At 47.2% G+C, this 21,721-nt stretch overlaps 1 protein-coding gene across 1 annotated transcript in view; it reads right to left on the reverse strand.

The window, feature by feature from the left end:
• LOC138284871 (uncharacterized) overlaps positions 1–21,721 on the reverse strand; it is a 77,112-nt gene that overhangs the window by 13,029 nt on the left and 42,362 nt on the right. Inside the window, exon 5 of the mRNA XM_069224096.1 lies at positions 19,827–19,988. Coding sequence (XP_069080197.1) covers positions 19,827–19,988 — 162 coding nt within the window. The remainder of the gene's footprint in view (positions 1–19,826; positions 19,989–21,721) is intronic.

Raw genomic sequence — 21,721 nt, forward strand, 5'->3', positions numbered from 1 at the left:
TCAAAGATTTGAACAAATCACACATAAGAAACAACACATGATGATGATACACTCCTTTCTCTTCCTACCCACTTTTAATATCAACCTCCCAGCTCTTTGCAGCAAGGCATCTAACTTGGATTGGTATTCAGAAGGACCCGGAGTAAATTTTCTTATTTCGACATAATCTTACAAAGACTTCAGGTATTGGGCTACTTGTGACTCAAGTAATTTCCTGCTTACTTACACTTACCCCAGTTGGAAGGGTTTGCTGGAGAAGAAAATGTCTTGCAGCAACTGTTAATCTGGATGTGTTCTACTGATCTATACATCGTGCTAACAACATATACCGAGTGACTTTAGAAGCTGGATGGGCATACCTTGGAGCTCTTAACTTGGACCCTTTGTGCAGGAATTCTGAACCAGTACACGATTTTCATGCAAACAACTGTTCATGCACAGCTTGCATACAACTCATAATTCTAATGAGGTTTAAGTATGCTAATTGTGGAAACAAATTACACAAATTCCCTCACCCCTAGTATTCAACTGCTCTTCACCACAATGATGATTAAAAAATAGCCTTTCTTCCTATATATTCTTCCCGATAAATTTGAAGGTGGAGAAAACTAAAGGTAATTTGCCCAGCAGGCACGTTATCTGAGAAGAGTTAGCATTCTATGTTTTTTATTAGTAATATAACTCTCACCCTGTGTAATAATGTATCTCAATACAAAACAGCTACATATGCCAATGACAAACAGGGTGGAGGTGAAGCAAGCCTGAGTTCTTGGCTTGGAATTTTGCCAGTTTTTAGATACAAAATGAGTTCAACGATAATCCATCTCCCTCTCTGGCATGCACCTCCACACCCGCAGATAATATAAGGTAGAGGTAGTTCCTAAAGGCAAAGGGGAATGGATGAGAGAGACAAAAAGACAGAACAAGCCTTTGCAATGCAAGAGCTCTTGCATTTGCGAATGTTAGAGCTATTGGCGTTGTAAATGCATAACTGGACTTTTCGTGTCACATAAATTGGTCAACCCTGCTGCATAATTTGGTCCTCTCTGCCACATAATTCCAGTGGCCCTGAATATAACTAAAGCACTTCCATTTACCTTCTTCCTCTATCTGCAGCAAAAAATGAAAATATTGCCAATTAGCATCCTAATTTAAATTTGCCATGCTAATTAGGGTAGAATAGCACTTTAACATCCACACCATCAGAGTTGCTGGCTGACTAACAGAAATGCTGGTGGAAGGAGTAGGAATATTGAAAAGGATGTGTGAAGAGGTTCACAATGTAAACAAGTCTAACATAACATAGCATTGTGTTAGTTTTTGCCACTTGTGCGTAAGCTCTGACCTGGCCAATGTGCTGGCTAAAATCCCAGAAATAAAAAAAAAAAACATTATTTTGCACAAGATTCATTGCACTTTAACATTAGGCAACGTCCTTCTGTCCGGAAACCATGTTGCGTTAAAAGGGATGCAAAAATTGTTAAATAATTCTCTTTGTTTGCATTGAGCTCTTGGCGCCCTTGAAATGAGGGAGGAGTGAGCAGTCGGGGACCAGCCCCTTGTCTGCACCTATCACCATTCACTTTTTGTAGATTTTCTCCTTTGACACAATTGCAGACACGATTCCTGCAGGATATTGTGTGACTGCGCTCCTTCTTCACGCCAGGTAGCAGTCAGTATACAGCTCAAAACATTATTTTTATGCGTCAGTGTAAGGTGAACATGGATGGGCCTCGTCCTTGATGGCGGCCATGAGATTCAGGTGAACCACTCACCCACCTGCCCGATTTATAATCTCTAGAACAACAGAACAACAGAACAACAGAACCATCATGCAGTATTGTTCCCTCTCTGAAGGGTAGACAATTGAACAGAGATTTAGCAATTTAAATAAGCAGCTCCTGTTTGGTGGATGAACTCTCAGACACCTCGAAGCACTGTACTGGCGGCGCAGTCCTTCGAGATGAAGTGCAATGCTTGCCGGCTCCAACCACGAGAAAGAAACAAATAAATCCTGCACTTCTTTCCTGAAGAGAAGTAAAACATAGCACGTATGGTACCAGAGACACAGGATGTGTAACAAGAAGAAGCAGCCACCAGACAGGAGGAGGGGCCATCACAAGCTGTAACAGGAGGAAACGTGATGTAGTGTGATGGCCAACAAAAATGTTCTCTTTGGGAAATCGCTTGGGAGGGAACTAAGCACACAAAGGGAGGGACATTTAGAAAAACGCACCAATAAAAAAGCAGCATTTAAGATAAGCACAACAAAGAACGAATGGCAAGAGTGGGTGTGGTAGAAGCCCATAGATTGAATACAACATGTCTTGTAGACGGCGATGCGTGCTGCCTATGCTCGACTTAAAAACTGCACAGCTAATCCACACAGTTTTGGGTTTGCAGAAAATTTATTGGATAGTGCAAAATGTTACAGGGAATCAGCAACTACGTGTCTCCCACTTTTAACAACTATGATGATATCGGTTAGGTTGGATTTTAGTCCTGAAAAACAGAAAGCCCAATTTGTGCATTGAATATTTGTATTCACTGATTTCAATTAACTTAGGGACAGCTGAGGGAAGGCAAGGAGGGAAACCAGAATGCTGACTACACTAGTATCTGAGGAAATAATGATAAACAGGATCTGAAAGGCAATGAGGACAAAGGGAACAAGAAGAGCAAATGGAAGTGAAAACGGAGGGACTGACAAGGAGGAAAACAAAAAAGGTGCAGGACGAAGGCCAGTGAACAAACTACACAAAACTATACAAAAGCAGATAAGCTGCACAAAGTGAAGTGTTGTGAGGTATTGATAGATGCCATTCCTGTTACTTAATACTTGTCTGCCTATGATGAGTTGGAAGGTCCACACCTTGAGCAGGACACTTGACCAGACACCTTCCTTTGATCTGAAGTTCCACTCACCTAAGGACTGATCTGTAACAAATGTTCTATACACCCACATCTAAAATGAGTGACCGCACGCTTCTTATTCTATGACATCCTGACAGTAACCCCTTATCCCGAAAGAGCCCTCCTCCCCAAACTTTGTAGGTCCTGGTACAATATAAGGGGGAGGACCATGCACCCATATAATAAAACTGCCCCTTGACTCCTCTGGAAGTCACAACAGCCTCAACCTGAGTGTGGAGATGTAATAGCAGGTTTAATGCGTGACATATGAAATTCTGCTAGGATGTGTGAGTGATGAGGAAGTGCCAAATGGATGACCATTTTCCCTATCAAGTCAGTGATAAAAAATTATTCTACAAATCTGGGCAAAAACTTGGAGTGAAACCAGGTATGTCCAAAAAAACAGATAAAAAATGTATGGTGGAGAAACCTTGCGATAGGGATATAAAAATCTGTTATAATCAGCTTTTGTCTTGTGTAATGCAGTAATTAATCTGCCTGTATTGTTGCTCTTCACGTCAAAAGTCCTTATATAGAGGGAATCTGAGTGTGTTGAACAGAATCGGGTAAGAATTGCAGATGACAACCATATGTACAGATGCTGGAGGGCGTGGCCAAGACGGCATCTGAGATGGATGCTTAACAAAAAGCTCTGCTTCAAGCCCAACAGCAATCCTACTTAACCCATTCCATCCAGTCGCCAGACAGTGTTTGAGCCTATCCTGGTGTGCCCTGCAGGGTGTCACCGTTCAAGCGCACTCTTTTTCACCCACTGAAGGCAAAGTATTGGGGCTGGCCACGACTGGGCATTGGTCTGCTGGAGTGGCCGAGTTACCTGCTGGGGACCTGCCCTATGTAATGCTTGCTGCTGCTGCCTGCGCTGGTGGGGACGGGGGACCCGGCGACACTGACTGAGGCATGGAGACAGCAGTATGATCCCTGGACTGCTGACGGTCCCCAGAGTGGACCACACCTGACTGAGGAACGTGAGCTACTATGAGCCACTCGGGTCCTGTGGCCCTCCAGCGTTTGCTCTGGGTCTTCCTAAACCCCCACGCTCACCTGGCGTGGCCCTGAAGGATTCTAAGCTGAATGCAAGGGCTCTGTGCTCCTAGGGAAGCAGCCCCAGAGCTATGTGGGACTCGGCACACATCCCTGACCTGGCCTGCTCTTGCAACTTTTGGACCCCAGGCCTCTCCCCCAGCCAACAGCCTTAGCTGACCTCACCAGAGGGTGACAAGGCCTGTGTTTTTACACATGGAGGTGCGGGGCTCCTGCTGTCACGAGCAGCCCTGTCACATTAGCTTTATGAGGCTGCTCCCTGTCCTCCTGGGGGAGGCATTAAGACAACTTGCAAACTGGGAAAGGTCCACATGAAGGCATATTGAGGCGGCTATCATCCCCTTCACCACATGCCTTGAACGTAGCAGTGCTTTCACTGTCACATGGATGGGAGGTCCCCAACTACATGCACAACCATCTGAAAGGGAGAAAGGAGTTCCTCTGATTGTTTGCCGCAGTCCAGAGGCTCCTTAGGGCTCCAGCACACATACCTGTGAGACGCAGGCTCATGCCCCCAATTTGAACTGGATTGCCTATCACTGGACCTGAGATATTGTTGCTCTCTTGCGGTATCCGCTAGATATACCACCCAGGGCCAGTGGTGTTACTAGGCAGAAACACAAATGTGCTGTCATTGCAAGGTATAAAGTGTGGGTCATCCTGTGTGGGGGACCCCTCTACCTGACTCCTGGTGGCCACGACAACGAAGGAGGTACCTACCACCCTCTACACCTCCTGCTGCACTGCAGAACTCCACCTCACAGCAGGACAGTGAAACCTAAAATTGCAAAGCCCTCCCTACCTGAGCGCGAGTCATCAACGCCCTACCCGGCACTTACGGACTGCACAGCGAGTGCCCTTCAGCAATTGGAAGCCACTCTCCACATGCACTCCACCCAGTTTGAAAGGGTCCTACAGGCTATATTGGACACCAAGACATCATTAGAAGTCAAAATCAATATGATTTTGTAAGACATACATTTCCTGCGTGCTGACCATCGTAAACTGACTGACAGGGTGGAAGAAACGGAGTCATCCCTGGTCGCCTTATGACCTATTGTTCAGGAACTGCAGGCGCAAATTAAATTCCTGAACCCAGAAGTGGCGTCCTTGTACTGCAGGGTGGAAAATGCAGAGGGAGGCACAACAACATTTGTTTCATGGGCTTTCCTGAACTAGCAGTGGGCCCAAGTTTAGAACTTTTTAGAGAGAAATAGTTGATGGACACTGTGCTTGCTGATAAGGTGCCAAACTTTTTCTCGATTGAACCGGTGCACAGGATCCCAGCCAAACCACTTCCTTCTGGTCTCCCAGCAAGATCGCTTATTGTCCGCCTCCTCAAATCTCAGGACTGTGACTTGATACTTCAGCGTTTTTTAGCCCAGGGACCTTGGAGATTTGAGGATGCCTCCATCACTGCCTGTCCCTACTTTACAGCAGAGGTACAGCGGCTGCGGAGTTCTTATCACCAAGGTCAAGCAATGTCTTCAATATCAAAACATTAAATATGCTCTATTGTTCCCTGCAAAACTCCGAGTTGGGGATGGCGAGATTTCCCATATCTTTGCCTCACCTGAAGACGTCTGGACATGGCTACACACCAAGGGTATAGCCCAATCCCTGCAGGGGGAAGCTGTGACTGGAGAGGGGCTGACTCCTTGCCCCCGCCACCAACGGCATAACTTGTCCAAAACAAAACCCACCAGGTCCCCAGGTGGAGGGACGGGCTAAAGCACTGCAGGAGGCCACCCAATACGCTCTCTCTTTAGGGACATGTGGCAACAGTTAAGATGCTCATACTTCCTAGGCTGCTGTGCTTTCTTGTTACACTGCCAGTAGTGCTTCCCAGATTCTTCTTCCGTGAACTACATGGGCTCATGTTACAACTGTTGTGGGGAAGCAATCAGCGCCACATAGCCCGGACTATAGCACATCACTTGTCTCAGAGGGGTGGTTTAGGATTGCATAAATTCAAGTTATACTATGCTACTGCGCAATTACAATGGCCCTTGCGTTGGCTTAGTGACTCCCCCAGTGAAGAAGGAACATCTGTATTTGTGAGACTAGGCCTGATAACTGAATACACCTGGCTGTCAGACCGTGCGCTTCCGCCCACCGCCCCACTGAAGGGATCCTATCTGATAAGCACAGCCCACGTGTATTGGCATCAGTTTATGCAAGCCAAATCCCCTGTCCTGGCTCACTCTACACTAATCCCTGTGGCCCACATACCAGCCACCCGTGCACTAACTGAGTGCCACAATATGACCGATGGACCGCAACAGAGTTAGTGACAGTTGGGGATTTCTTTTATGTCCTATGATGACAATATGGAGACCTATGCTACGGCAATTCTTAACATATCATGTAATTCGTCAATTGGTGCATGGTAGCCGGAAAGCAGGCAAAGCAGAGCCACCACTCTCAGCTACCCACCATGCTCTATTAATGGGGGTATGTCAAATGCGAGCCATCTCCCTGTTGTACGGAACCTTAACCGCAAGTGCCCACACCGATATAGATGGAGTGCTTAATCGCTGGAATGCGGTCCTCCCATGAAGTCTTGTTTGTGAGCCCTTCAACAAGTAAAGGAGGTCTTGTATACCTTGGATTCTGATTCACCCGATTTAACTATTTACATCGAGCATATCTATCCCCCCAACGTATTAAGCAGATGTTCTACTTGAGGACACCAGAATGCCTGTGTTGTGGGCTGAAGGAGGCGGGGTTTTACCATAGGGTGTGAGACTGTCGCATCCTGCACCGCACCTGGCAAGAGATTACCACGATGACAACAGATTTGGCAGGCCACTTGTTAACCCCCACCCGAATCCTGCTTCTTCTGGCACCGCCCTAAAGCCAAATGAGAAAAACATCTCCATAGCTTTATTCACATGGCACTTGAGTTGTTTAAGCGGATCAAAGCAATGCAGTGGAAGGCGCCCACAACACGGGACACCACTAAATGGCTCCAAGCCCTGCTACAGTGGGCATGGGCAGAAGCAAGCGTGCTGCGCTTCATAAAAGGCACAGGCTTGACCCAGGTGGAGAGTAAGAAATTGGACTTATTTATGATCAATATAGAAGAAAAGATCGACACTCGTCCCCACTGAGAGGGAGGCTTACTATCATACCTAATCCTCCTACACATTGGTTTACCTATGGCATTGGTCTGTCTGAGGCACTGGGCTCCACACACCGCTCCATGCTTGAACTGCCCCTTGCACCACCACCCCCACTTCTCCACACACTACATAGTAAACTAAATCCACCCCACCCAGCCGTGCCGCCACCTTGCCCTCTCTCACTGTGCGAGATTAAGTGTTCAATATATATGCAGCAAACCATCAGTCAACTAAAGTAGAATATGCCTGCGATCCTCATTGTAATGTGGAAACTGTTTGTTGCTTTTCAGCAGAATATGAGGCTTTTCCTCGCTCTTCTCCCTCTTCTCTCCTTGGCTCTGCTAAAGTGGTTGTTACTGTAAAACAATATAAATAGATTTGCGAAATAACATGTACAAAAGCTACACAAAGGCTGCACGATTAAGGCCGGTGAATAAACCTGCATTGGCAGGTGCTAATAGGCGCCATTATTGTGACTAAATGTTTGTCTGCCTATGTTGACGTGGAAGACCCACACCTTTTATTTTTTGTTATTTAGGTTACCAAACCAAATTAAATAAACAGAGCATTCACAATTATCTGTTACAATATTCTGTTCATCACTTATGTTCAGGATCCAATATAAAGGGCCCTCTAGTTTTCCCTAGTATGTGTCAGGGATATATTGTCCCCATGACTATCTGCATCATAGATTCCTTCCCTCAATGGCTTCTCCCTTGTGTTGCTCATGGTGTGTTGCTTAGCTTACTCTCCCTTTGAGGATATATGGAGGTATATCTGTGTAATATTAACTGAACAAACTTTAATAACTAGCTACGCTTTGGGGGAGGGTTGGCACAGTTCCACTGGCAGTACATAGTCAGCAGTATAGATGTTGCGTCCATTATCAGGAGGGTGCATGGCAGGCAGTGCTACAAGCCCAGGGGTCCATCACCTAGTCTCCCCGGTCTCACCCCTCCTCTTGGTCGTCCTCTCAGGGGTATTGTTAGGCTCTGTCTCTGCCGGGTGTTCCCATTTGCCCATGATCTCCTTTCATAGGTCTGCAAATCTGCTCTCCACTCTTTTTGGCTTGGGCATAGTGAAGTTACCCAGCAGGCATGTCTCTACTATGTTCTCCAGTGAGTGGTTCAGGGCTGCATTAATTTTTGTCGGTATCTGCTCCCAATAGCCCCAGATGTGTGTGCACCCCCAGGTCGTGTGCAGGAAGTCTGCATCTGGTGTTGTACAGTGTTGTCACGATCTTGGCTCACTGCAATAAATTGTCCTTAGTCCTTAGTCTGTCAGGTATGTCCTGTGGGTGTAGTTGCATTGTATGTATTTCAGTCGGGTGCTGTGTGACAATTTTTGGGGATATGACAATAGCCTCCCCCATTCTGTATCGGAGAGATCCCAGCCCAAATCTGTTGCCGAGTGCTCCATGAGGGCCCTGTGACGGGTTGATTGGCGATCACCCGCACACTTCCGGGTCCTGTACTGACTGTGCCCCTGGGGACCGTTGCCTGACCTGCCTCCCGTCCCGTGATTGGTGGTACTCAGGATCGGCGGGCCTCCGCCAGGTTCAAATCGCCTCCTACAACACTGGTAGACATCAATGGTGTGGAGGAAGCGGACGGACGATCACAAGAGGAGGACAGAATCGGGCTACCGGAGGTCACCAAAGAAGAAGAAGGGCGGCGTTTCGAGACCCGGACCCAGCAACTGTCGAATGCAACTTGGAGAAACCAGCCGGAGACGTCTGACAGGTCCCGCGGGAGCAGGCAGCCGGGAGGACGAAACGCAAATGCCCGCCACGCTTCTGGAGAAGCGTGCCGAACCCAGGTGCGTGGGATTACATACCTGAGTGGGGAAAAGAAAGAGAAAGAGAGCGAGAGTGAGAGAGATGTATGAATGGGGGGGGGGGGGAGAAGAAAAGGTGGGGAGGAACGAGGGAATAAAAGGGGAGGGGGAAAACAGAGCACAGACACCCTCTCGCATTGAGCACACTGAAGCACTTTTGTATATAGACTAAGGAACTTTAAAGACACTGCACCTACGAAAATATAGAAGGCACAACGGAAGAAGGGGTAAAACATTAACACACTGAAAAGGCCAGAAGAGCGGTTTCAGAACAGACGTTCAAAGAGAGACAGCAAGCAAAAGAGAGACAGTGAGATCATAGCCGTTGTAAAACATGAAGTAAAACAGACAGAGACTAGAAAGAGAAAGGAAAGAGAAAAAAAAACAAAAGGGATCCCTCCACTTACCTTATGTCCTCTGTTCTCTTCACATGTACCTCCCGGGACACCTGTACACCAAGGAAATAAAAGAGAGAGAAGAGTGAGAGCGACCACAACAAGAAATCACCAAACCACCCAAAGGAGAAAAACCCTTTAAAACTTACCTGCACCATACCTCACCGACTATCCTCTTGTTCTAATAAAACACTGGTACACCTGACCAACGCGTTTGAGTATTCCTTCCACACGGGAACCGATCACAAGTGGTGTCAGAAGTGGGATGTAGATAGTATCCCCACCATGGAAGAAAAGGCAACCATGGCCGATGTAATCGCACAATTAGCTGAAGGACAACGCCACCTACAGTTAATATGGGAGCAGCAAATGAAAGAGGCAAAAGAAGAGCGGGAGGAATTACAAACTGCTCTTAAGAGTCAGGCCACAATTATGGCCAATAATCAGCTGGTGCATGAGACCGCATTGGGGAAGCTGACAGACACTATCGCCCATACTAAAGTACACCCTAATGTACCGAGCAGTGTGTTGCAGCGGTATCAGGAGCAGGAAGATCCCGACTCATTCTTCACAAACTTTGAGAGGGTAGCTAGCACAGCCAATTGGCCCGAGGATAAATGGGGCCAGTACATTGCCCCACTTCTCACTGGTCATCTGCAGTCTGCCTATCAAGCTATTAATCCGAGTGGGACTCTTCCCTACAGAGACATCAAGAAAGCCATTCTAGAAAGAGTGGGTCTCTACAGTGAAAGCTACCGGACCAGATTCAGACAAATGAAATGGCAGCATCAGGAGAACCCTCGCACTTTATACTACCGCGTGCAACACACAGCTGGCAGGTGGTTACATCCCTCTGAAAAGTCCAGGGAAGAAATGTTTGATATTATAGTCCTAGAGCAATACCTGGACGCATTACCTTCTACTACTCGCAATTGGGTACGGCAACATCCCGGTCTCACTAATGAAACGGCTATGGATCTAGCCTGTGCTTATCATAGGAGTCCGGACTTCAGCGCTACCGGAAGAAAAGCTTCTCCCCCTCCAATCCGACCAGGTGTATCTAGAACTGTTCCCCATCGACCTGTGGCGAGCCATGGATCTGACCGCCCTCAACATATGGGCCCAATCAGTTCCGGATACCCCGGCACAGGCCCACAATGTTACAACTGCTCTGAATGGGGCCACATAGCCAGGTACTGCCCTCAAAGAAAAGACGCAGAAGAACCCATGGAGATCGGCCTGACTAAAGGGAGAGTATTTTGGACGGGAGGGGGAAAACCCAAATATACCCTCCCTATCCTTGTCAATGGTATAGAAAGAATAGCGTTAATTGATTCAGGCTGCAGCCAGAGCGTTATCAGAGGAAATCTGGTATTACCAGGTCAGGAAGATCCGGAAACTCAAGTACTCATCGCCTGTGTACACGTGATCGACGATACTACCCCCTTGCCACGATCTGGTTGAAATGGAGTGAACAACCTGAGAAATTACAGGTCGGGGTACTCTCTAAGTTAGAGGAAGACATTATACTAGGGACTGACTATGAGGGATTTCCTTCTTTATTAGAGAAGGCTGGACAGGAGCATGTGTTTAGAGACTGGTGGAAGGAGGCACCCAGTGGGGTGGTTATAGAGGACCTAAAACCCGTGCAAGCTAATCTCAGTAGGAGACAAAAAAGGGAGCAACGGCGTTCTTATGGGCAGAATAACGCCTCCCCGGAGAAACTTAGAAATGCGGGAACAGTTTGTACGATCACTGGGGATTTCCGACGGAGTCAGAATGAAGACCCCACTTTGAAGCATGCATGGCAACAGGCAACAGTCGGGGCAGTACAAGGGGTAGGTCCCAGATTCCTGATCCAAAATAATCTATTGTATAGGAAACCCAACAACTCAAGAGGGAATGTCCTGCAATTAGTGGTTCCCCGTAGCCACCGCCAACAGGTATTACAGCTAGCACATGGGGATCATGGGGAAGGCCATTTAGGAAGAGAGAAAACAGAGGAAGCTGTACTGAAACGATTCTATTGGCCGGGTGTTTATGGAGAGGTTCGTAGGCATTGCTCCGAGTGTACAAAATGCCAGCTATACAATCCCTCTAATACAAGACCTGTTCCCTTACAACCACTTCCAGTCATAGATATTCCCTTTACCAGAGTTGGAATGGATATTATTGGTCCTCTCACCCCTTCTACCTGAGGTAGACAATATGTATTAGTATTAGTGGATTATGCCACGAGATATCCAGAAGCCATTGCCCTCCCCAGTATGCATACGAAAGCAGTTGCCCAGGCAATGATAGAGTTCTTTTCGAGGGTAGGATTCCTGAATGAAATATTAACGGATCAGGGGACTCCTTTTATGTCCAGACTAATGACTGAGGTTTGTCGATCACTAGGGGTGAAACAAATCCGTACTTCTGTATACCACCCGCAAACAGACGGACTAGTGGAAATATACAACAAAACCATTAAGTCTCTCCTACGGAAAAGTATATCTGAGGCGGGTAAGGATTGGGAAAAGAAACTTCCTCTGGTCCTATACGCTATCCGGACCCATATGCAATCCTCTTTAGGTCATAGCCCTTTTGAAATGTTGTTCGGCCGACAACCTCTTACGTTGCTAGATATGTTAGCGGAACAATGGGAAGACACTGAAGAAGAGGTCAAAGATTTGTTAACTTATACCCGAGATTTGCGAGAAAACCTCAATACCGTATGGGAAGAAGCCCACACTGCCTTACGTGCTGCCCAGCAGAAGCAAAAGCAGTCGTATGACACTCACAGTGTTGTTAGAACATTGGCAGTCGGTGATAAAGCACTGGTCTTACTCACAGCACTGATAATAAATTATTGGCCCGATGGCAAGGTCCCTTTGAAGTAACTGCCCAAATAAACCCCACCACATATAAGTTATCCATGTCCCAAAACGGCGGAAGAGAACAGATATATCATATCAACCTTCTTAAGAAATGGATAGAACCCACTGATGGACAGACCATCCACTATGTCACCGCCGAAGTAAATGAGGACATTCCGTATCCCATCCTTACACCCCACAATGTATCTAGTCCAGGAAAGCCCTGGATCAATCCTAATCTGACGCGGCAATATCTCAACCAGCTACAGCACGTGGTGACCCAAAATCAAGACGTATTTTCCAAATATCCGGGAAGAACCTCCCTAATACAACATCCCATTCGCCTTAAAGAAAATACAGTATCTCGACAGAGACCGTACCGCATCCCTGAAGCCAAACAGAAAATTATAGAGAAGGAAGTCCAGGCCATGTTAGCAGCCGGTATTATAGAGCCATCAGCCAGCCCTTGGTGCTCGCCAGTCGTGTTAGTTCCTAAACCCGACGGCAGCACCCGATTTTGTGTTGATTATAGGGGTGTCAATAACTTAACATACTTTGATGCATATCCTATGCCTAGAATTGACGAGCTGGTTGAAAGGTTGGGTCAAGCCAAATATCTAACCACACTGGACCTCACAAAGGGATATTGGCAAATACCCCTGAGAGAGGAGGATAAAGAAAAAACAGCCTTTTCCACCCCTTCAGGCTTATATCAATTCACTGTCTTGCCGTTTGGGATACATGGGGCCCCTGCCACCTTCCAAAGACTCATGGATGACATTTTATGACCATACAGGCAGTATGCAGCTGCCTATCTGGATGACATCGTTATCTATAGCAAAACATGGGCTGAACACATGTCCCACCTTGAGTCCGTTCTAAGTGTCCTTAGAAAAGCTCAGTTAACCGCCAATCCGGAGAAGTATAGATGGGGCAAACTAGTATTAAATATCTGGGTTACGTTGTAGGAGGGGGTAAAATAAGACCCCAAGTAGAGAAACTGGACGCTATTTCCCAGATGTCCTATCCGAAAAAGAAAAAAGATATTAGGGCGTTTTTGGGGCTTGTTGGCTATTACAGACGTTTTATCCTTCATTTTTCAACCATCACCGAACCCCTTTCTAACTTGTTGCGAAAGACATGTCCCAATACACTTAAACCTCCTTCGGATACCGAGTTAGGTAGTTTTGACAGACTCAAGACCGCTCTTATCTCTGCACCAGTCCTCTGCTGTCCAGATTTTGATAAACCTTTTGTGCTCTTAACTGATGCCTCGGAGGTAGGCCTTGGGGCTGTGCTAACGCAGCCTCAGGATGATGAGTCTCTCCACCACCTTCTGTACATCAGCCGGAAACTTCTCCCGCGTGAACGGCACTATCCGGCAATTGAAAAGGAGTGCTTGGCCATTAAATGGGCTATTGAATCTCTTCGATATTATCTGTCTGGCCGAACTTTTACCCTGATCACAGACCATGCCCCTCTCACCTGGCTCGCCCATCATAAGGACACTAATTCCCGGGTGCTGCGCTGGTTCCTTTCCTTACAGCCTTTTTCATTTCAGATCCGGCATCTCCCAGGTAGCCAAATGGTGACGGCTGATTTTCTATCTCGGTATCCTGCATCTCCGTGTCTCGACAGTCCACTCTCTAGGGGGAGTGTTTGTGACGGGTTAATTGGCGATCACCCGCACACTTCCGGGTCCTGTACTGACTCTGCCCCTGGGGACCGTTGCCTGACCCACCTCCCGTCCTGTGATTGGTGGGACTCTCAGGATCGGCGGGCCGCCGCCAGGTTAAAATCACCTCCGACAACACTGGAAGAGATCGATGGTGTGGAGGAAGCGGACGGACGATCACAAGAGGAGGACAGAATCGGGCTACCGGAGGTCACCAAAGAAGAAGAAGGGCGGCGTTTCGAGACCCGGACCCAGCAACTGCCGAATGCAACTTGGAGAAACCAGCCGGAGACGTCTGACAGGTCCCGCGGGAGCAGGCAGCCGGGAGGACGAAACGCTAATGCCCGCCACGCTTCTGGAGAAGCGTGGCGAACCCAGGTGTGTGGGATTACATACCTGAGTAGGGAAAAGAGAGGGAAAGAAAGCGAGAGTGAGAGAGACGTATGAATGGGGTGGGGGGGAGAAGAAAAGGTGGGGAGGAACGAGGGAATAAAAGGGGAGGGGGAAAACAGAGCACAGACACCCTCTCGCATGGAGCACACTGAAGCACTTTTGTATATAGACTAAGGCACTTTAAAGGCATTGCACCTACGAAACTATAGAAGGCACAACGGAAGAAGGGGAGAAACATTAACACACTTAAAAGGCCAGAAAAGCGGTTTCAGAACAGACGTACAAAGAGAGACAGCAAGCAAAAGAGAGACAGTGAGATCATAGCCGTTGTAAAACATGAAGTAAAACAGACAGAGACTAGAAAGAGAAAGGGAAGAGAAAAAAAAAACAAAAGTGATCCCTCCACTTACCTTATGTCCTCTGTTCTCTTCACATGTACCTCCCGGGACACCTGTACACCAAGGAAATAAAAGAGAGAGAAGAGTGAGAGCGACCACAACAAGAAATCACCAAACCACCCAAAGGAGAAAAACCCTTTAAAACCTACCTGCACCATACCTCACCGACTATCCTCTTGTTCTAATAAAACACTGGTACACCTGACCAACGCGTTCGAGTATTCCTTCCACACGGGAACCGATCACAGGCCCCTAATGGGTTCTCAGCAGCCATATTGAGTGCCTTGTGAAACCAGGTGATCAAGTGGCACCCTGTCCACATCGTCAGCAACAATTGCGAGACCGGGTGGGTCGGTGGGTCCGCATATCCCTGTCCCCAGAGATCGCTGTGCAAGCGCATGAGTGCTTCGTACATGAGGAATTGACCCGTCAGGTGATATGTCTGTTCCATCAGATCTTGCAGTGGGATAATTGTAGCCTCTGCCCAAGAGTCTAATTGATTAGCCTTAAAGTACGTGATCGGGTTGTCATGGGACAATCCCACCAGCGGTAGCTTGGGACATAAGGTATAGCATCCCTTGTCCATCTGCAGCTGCTGCACCAGCAACTCAGAGCCGTGGCCAGGAGTACTCCTGGCCTAGGAGTTCACATTGTAGGTCGTAGCTAGTTTTGCAAACAGTGCCCCTTGATTGGGTTCAGACCCAATCTAGCCGAGCTCTGACAACCCTGTTATGACCTGCTGGAGCTGCGCCACCAGGATATACAGCTCAAAGTATAGGAACCCAAGCCCTCCCTCTAGGGTACATCAGCGATGGGTTGTGAGAGAGACCCGCTGTCAGCCCCCATCCCAGACCAACTCGCTCACGAGACAATCCAGCTGCCAAAAACACGACACCGGCACCCCAGGGAGTGAATGTACCTATCTAGCCTGGTATGCAGTTTGCACATGCTGGAGTAGTCCCTGCCATGAATGTGCTGTGTACGCCACATGTCCTCCATGTCTCAGTGCGCCATCCATTCCCTCATGCCCTCCGCCGTCTTATGCGTCTGTGCCCTGGGTAATGGTGAGGTTCAGCGATCCATCAGTGTCCCGGACACAATTTAAGTCCCCCTATTAGCAGGACCTCCTCTGATAGCTGGCTTACCTGTGTCAAAAGAGATGCCAGGAAAGTGATGTCCTCCTGATTTGAGTCATTTATTCTTCCCAGTTCGACCAGCGTACCGCACAGTCTTCCTTCCACCAATCAATCAATTGTGAGCTTTTAGAGCGCACTACTCACCCATAGGGTCTCAAGGCGCTGAGGAGTGACCTCAGAGATTAGTCGAAGAGCCAGGTCTTGAGGTCCTTCCTCAACTGAGGCAGCGATGGATACTGTCTGAGGTGTGGTGGTAAGGTGTTTCAGCTTTTTGCCACTGGGTAAGAAAAAGATTTTCCTTCACCCGAGGACTTCTTTATGCGGAGTACGTTGGCGAGTGACTGTTGAGCAGAGTGGTCTGGAGGGGGAGTACCAGTTGATGCGGCTGTTGAGGTAGTTGGATCTGTTGTTGTGGAGGGCTCTGTAGACGTGTACGAGGAATTTGAAGTTGATCCTCTTTCCAATGGTGAGCCAGTGGAGGTTGTTCACATGTTCTGTTATGTGTTCCAGGCGAGGGATGTCCAGGACGAGTCTGGTGGCGGCGTTCTGAATCTATTGCGGCTTGTTCAGGTTCTTCATGGCGGTTCCAGCATAGAGGGCGTTGCCATAGTCAAATCTGCTTGTGATAAGGGTGTGTGTCACGGTTTTCCTGCAGTCGGTTGGTATCCATCTGTCGATCTTTCGTAGGAGTCGAAGGGTGAGGAAGCAGGTGGAGGCGACAGAGTTGACCTGCCTGGTCATGGTGAGCATTGAGTCGAGGATGACGCTGAGGTTGCGTGCGTGGTCTGTAGGGGTGGGGGGGTTTGCCGAGTGTTGAGGGCCACCAGGAGCCGTCCCAGGCTGACGGTGAGGGTCCTCGGTGTTCCAGCATGGTATGCCTCAATCAAAGCCAAAGCTTCTTCGGGGTCCTGGCAGAAGTGTGAGTTGCAATCTTCCAGGAGTTTCATTCAAGGGGAACATAAAGGAGTAGCATAGGCCATCTTCCCTCAGTGCCTTCTTGACTGCCAGCAAAGAGGCCCTTATGGCCTGGACTGCCACTTTATGATCTGGGAACATTGCCCCTTGGCTGTTGCCCAATCCAAATTGGACTGCCTCCCAGATCTGTTGTAAAATTGCATCTCTGTCCTTGTAATGTAGCAAGAGTGGTACCACCGGCCTGGGCGGCCTTTCGATTGCAAAGAATGGGGTGAGTTGGTTCGGGCCACCATGTCCCATAGCCAAGTCTGCAGGTACGTCTCCATGTCCGAATCCTCACTGCCCTCCGGGAGGCCCACCACTCGGATAGTATTCTGTGGTTTGAGGCCCTCCGCATTCTCTGCGCATTGTTCAAGTCTGCCAACATGTTCCATCAGGCCCCTCAGCTAGACGCCCATTGCTTTCTGTGCTGGTTGCAACTCGGGTAGGGCTGTTTCGGAGTTATTGACTCTGTCCCCCAGTTTACTGTGATTTGCTTGTTGCAAGCCCAGCTCTGTCACCAATGTATTTTGTAGCATGTTTTTTTTTATCTGCTAATGTGGCAGGGATTTTGTCCAGCATGTCCTGTACGGGATGTGGCAGTGTCTCCAACTTCATGCTTCTGTTTGAAGAGCCGGTTTCGCCATCCTGGGGCTCATGCGGAGGGCCCTGCAATTATGCCCTTGGTTTGCCCATTCACACCCTCTGGTGCCGGCGGCAGGCTAGCCCAAAGGGGCCTCACGACCAAGCAGGTATGATAAGACAGGATTCAATTCCAAGGGGCGACAGAAGTCTACCCCCGGTGTCACCCCACTGGTCCTTGGGGCCCTTGCGAGGCATTTTGACTGTTACCCCCAGGCAGTTAGATGGATCCTCCCTGTGGCCCACCACAGGGCACCAGTCCCATGAATGAGTCCTTTATTATCCAGGAAGTTGGGCAGGGGCCCCGGTTTGCCAGCCAAAAGCCGCAGCTGCTCCCCAGCCCCTCCTCTTCACTCTTCAGTTCTTTCCCAGCAGTGGGTCCCCATCAGGACCAGTGTGCCAGCCTGCACTGTAACCTCATGGGGCCAGGCGGAGAAAAGAGGGGGAGTGTGCCAAGAGCCTATTTTACTCCCTTCGACTTGCCTCCCCCAGGCTCCAGCAGACAGTGAACCCAGTGTTTAGAGCCCTACGCTAGACTGCAAAGCTGTGTACCGCGTGATTTGCAGCTGCTCTGGCTCCTGTGCACTCTTCCAGGATTTCCTTTGTGCACAGCCTAGCCTGGGTCCCCAGCACTCCATCCTGCAGTGCACAACCCTCTGAGTTAGCCTCTGACGTCGTGGGACCCTCTTTTGTAGCTTCGTGTGGACTCCAGTTCACTATTCTTCTAAGTGCCTGTTGGGGTACTTCTGCGGGTGCTGCCTGCTTCTGTGAGGGCTCTCTGAGTTGCTGAGCACCCACTCTGTCTTCTCCTCCAAAAGGTGACATCCTGGTTCTTCCTGGTCCTAAGCAGCATCCAAAAACCTCTACCGCAACCCTTGCAGCTAGCAAGGCTTGTTTGGGGTGTTTCTTCGTATGAACACCTCTGCAAGACATCTGTCTTCCAAAGGAGAAGTTCCTAGTCCTCTTCTTTCTTGCAGAATTCCAAGCGCCTGCTCCCCCTGGACACTGTCGCGACTATTGGACTTGGTCCCCTTGCCTTGCAGGTCCTCAGGTCCGGAAATCAGTTGTCAGTGCACTGCTGGTGTTTGTTGTTCTTGCAGAATCTCCCTATCACGACTTTTGTGCTCTTTTGGGGTAGTAGGTGCACTTTACTCCTACTTTTCAGGGTCTTGGGGTGGGGTATCTTGGACACCCTGACTGTTTTCTTACAGTCCCAGCAACCCTCTACAAGCTCCCATAGGTCTGGGGTCCAATCGTGATTCGCATTCCACTTTTGGAGTATATGGTTTGTGTTGCCCCTATACCTATGCTTGCCTATTGCAACCTATTGTAATTCTACACTGTTTGCATTATTTTTCTGACTCTTACTTACCTGATTTTGGTTTGTGTACATATAACTTGTGTATATTACTTACCTTCTTACTGAGGGTACTCACAGAGATACTTGTGGCATATTGTCATAAAAATAAAGTACCTTTATTTTTAGTAACTGTGTGTATTGTGTTTTCTTATGATATTGTGCATATGATAAAGGGGTATAGTAGGAGCTTTGCATGTCTCCTAGTTCAGCCTAAGCTGCTTTGCCATAGCTACCTTCTATCAGCCTAAGCTGCTAGAAACACCTCTATTCTACTAATAAGGGATAACTGGACCTGGCACAAGGTGTAAGTACCTTTGGTAACCCACTACAAGCCAGGCCAGCCTCCTACAATAATCCAAAGGCAATTTGTCCTTTACAGGAATTTATTATTCGTAGAAGGTTGCTTTCAAGATTATCTCAGGTGTAACAGTAGATATTGACTCCGAAATAGCGAAAGGTGTGAAGAGCAGCCTGTAAAGCCGTATCTCCAAACTGCAGGGTGGGGCCCACTGAAACTGATGTGAAAGAAAACATGCACAATTTTTTCACATTTATCAGGAGCCCGGAGAGTCATTCAAAAGTGGCTAGTGCTCATGTAATGTCACTCAAATCCCTCCGTAGATCTCTCAGATAGAGAACCATGTCATTGGTGTATAATGAGATTGAGTGAATCGCACAATGCAACAATGCATTTGGTTGGTCCTACGTTACAGCCATGACTGTACGTAACCTAATTAAAATAGACCAACCGCCCACACACAAAGCAAGAAATCCACAGTTTGCAGTTTAGATGAGGGTATTCACAAAGTACAGTTGCTCATATGGAGTCTACAGTATACTTCTACAACAATTATCCCCCCCTCTCCAACTACAAAAGTAATTTTTCTTACAAGCATTCCACTCCTAAAAAATTAAGACAATTTGAAATCTGTTTTCTCCAAGGTTTCCGATACACCCTGTCATCTGCACTGACTGCATATGATAAAATGTCTTTGAAATAAACGGACATCTTCAGAATAATGTATCTTCCTGGAATGGCAGTCTTTGCCAATGAGGTTGCTGATCTTTTTTTTACTTACCCATGCTCTGTAAGATAGCCACAGCACCCCCTGCTGGAACGCCGCCTCCGCAATGGAGGGCGGAGTACTTCATCATGTACGACGCCAGAGACTTGGCAGCAATGCCTGAGCTGGTGTACCCCACTGCCGTCAAAGCAATGGGGACAGCATATGCAGCAGCCCCTGAAGAAAGTAATGAGAAACAGGTGACATTCAGTAGAGGCTTTGGGTTCATAAAACAGACTGAATGTAAACATGCTCTTCCAACAGCCATTAACAGACCTAATCAATTTGGATTTTGTATAATGAAATATCTTTCTTAAGATTTAGAAAGAATAAGTACTCCCAAAAGCAGCAGCCCTGCAACCTCACCCAAAACCAGAGGGATAGAGGCAGCAACACTGCAAACTACCAAAACAAATCTTTGGCACAGCTTCTGTAGTGTATCTGAGAGATAGAATCCACCCTGCCTAGGGAACGGGAAGTCACTTGCAGGCCTCAAAGTGATGGGGCTCCACAAAGTTTGTAGTTACTTCAGCAGGGACCATCCCTTGCACCAGTTAGGATCCAACTGTACAGAAGGAGATTACCCAAAGAGCAAAAGAAAGACAAGCATCTAGAAGACAGGTCTAAAGAGGAGTAGAGGTAATCCGTGTGACAACTCGACATTTTCAGAAAAATTTCCCTAAAACTCAGTAGGTATTAGAAGTAGTTCAAAAAGTCTTGATGTGCGATTTCGCATGGCCTACTTGTTTTTAAATTGTATATCTCTTCTCCTGTCATGTCTACATTCCAGTTCCTTCCACTATTTATCCTACCTCTTCCCAGCCAAATGTTATGATGTCAATTTACTTGCTGACCCACACTTCTGCCCACTTCTCTTTCAATGTTCTTCCAACGTACTCGCAGATAGAACGCAATAAATAAGGAAGAAGGTAAGAGTTTTGGGGATGGCAATAGCTTTCTCTGTCCATTTGAGAATGCTTTAGTCGCTAATCTAAATTAATTTCAGGATACGCCGGTCTTCTGGCTTAAATGCACACATTAATAGAAGATAAGGGTTCTAATACACGTAGTGAGGTACGCAGCATGGGGGCAATATAATTTATAACTTACAATTTATAATTTGAGACACTTTACATATAATTAAATTATGAGGAAATATTAACAAGGAATTATATCTTTTAACATAGAAGAGTTACACAGCAGTATTTGGGACATAAGGATTATTTGAGGTAAAAGTTTTTATTATATCATTGTGTACCTTTGAAGGCATATGGGGTACTTATTATATGGTTAAAAATCTTTTTTCGAATGCTCTCCACCATTGTGCCGTTACGATTTCGTTATTGTTAAGGTTTGTGAGGGGTTACATAATATCCAGAATTGGGCATGAAGACTCAGACACTATCATACAAAAAGCACTATCATGTATATAGGAGATATGGGCATTTTTGGCTTGTATCACATAAATATAATGATGCACATGCAGAGATGAGCACGGTTTCCACATCACAACTATGTAGTAATTGTGTCACTTTGGAGGTTGAGGGATTTGCCAAGCAATGCATTACTTTGTGTTAATTATGTAAATAATGTAAATGTTTGTTGTAGGAAGTCCTGAAGAAGTCAAGGGGTATTCCCCAGACGAAACACGTTTTGATGGATGGAATTTGAACAATTATTTATGGTTGGAATTTTGAACAAGTATTGGAAGCCATTTTTTCAAGAGGAATAAAAGACAATTGGATTCAACTTATGAAGTCAGTTGGAGGAGGACTGGCTTTAATTATTGGCAAGGATATGAACTATTGAAAGTTTTGTAGCGTGTGCCATTGCAGTATGATTGTTGATTGACAATTTTCATTGTCAATTGGGACTTTATTTGGGGTGAGGTCCTAGCTATTGGCACCGCC

The sequence above is a fragment of the Pleurodeles waltl genome, chromosome 3_1, assembly GCF_031143425.1.
Source record: "Pleurodeles waltl isolate 20211129_DDA chromosome 3_1, aPleWal1.hap1.20221129, whole genome shotgun sequence".
Classification (NCBI taxonomy): Eukaryota; Metazoa; Chordata; class Amphibia; order Caudata; family Salamandridae; genus Pleurodeles; species Pleurodeles waltl.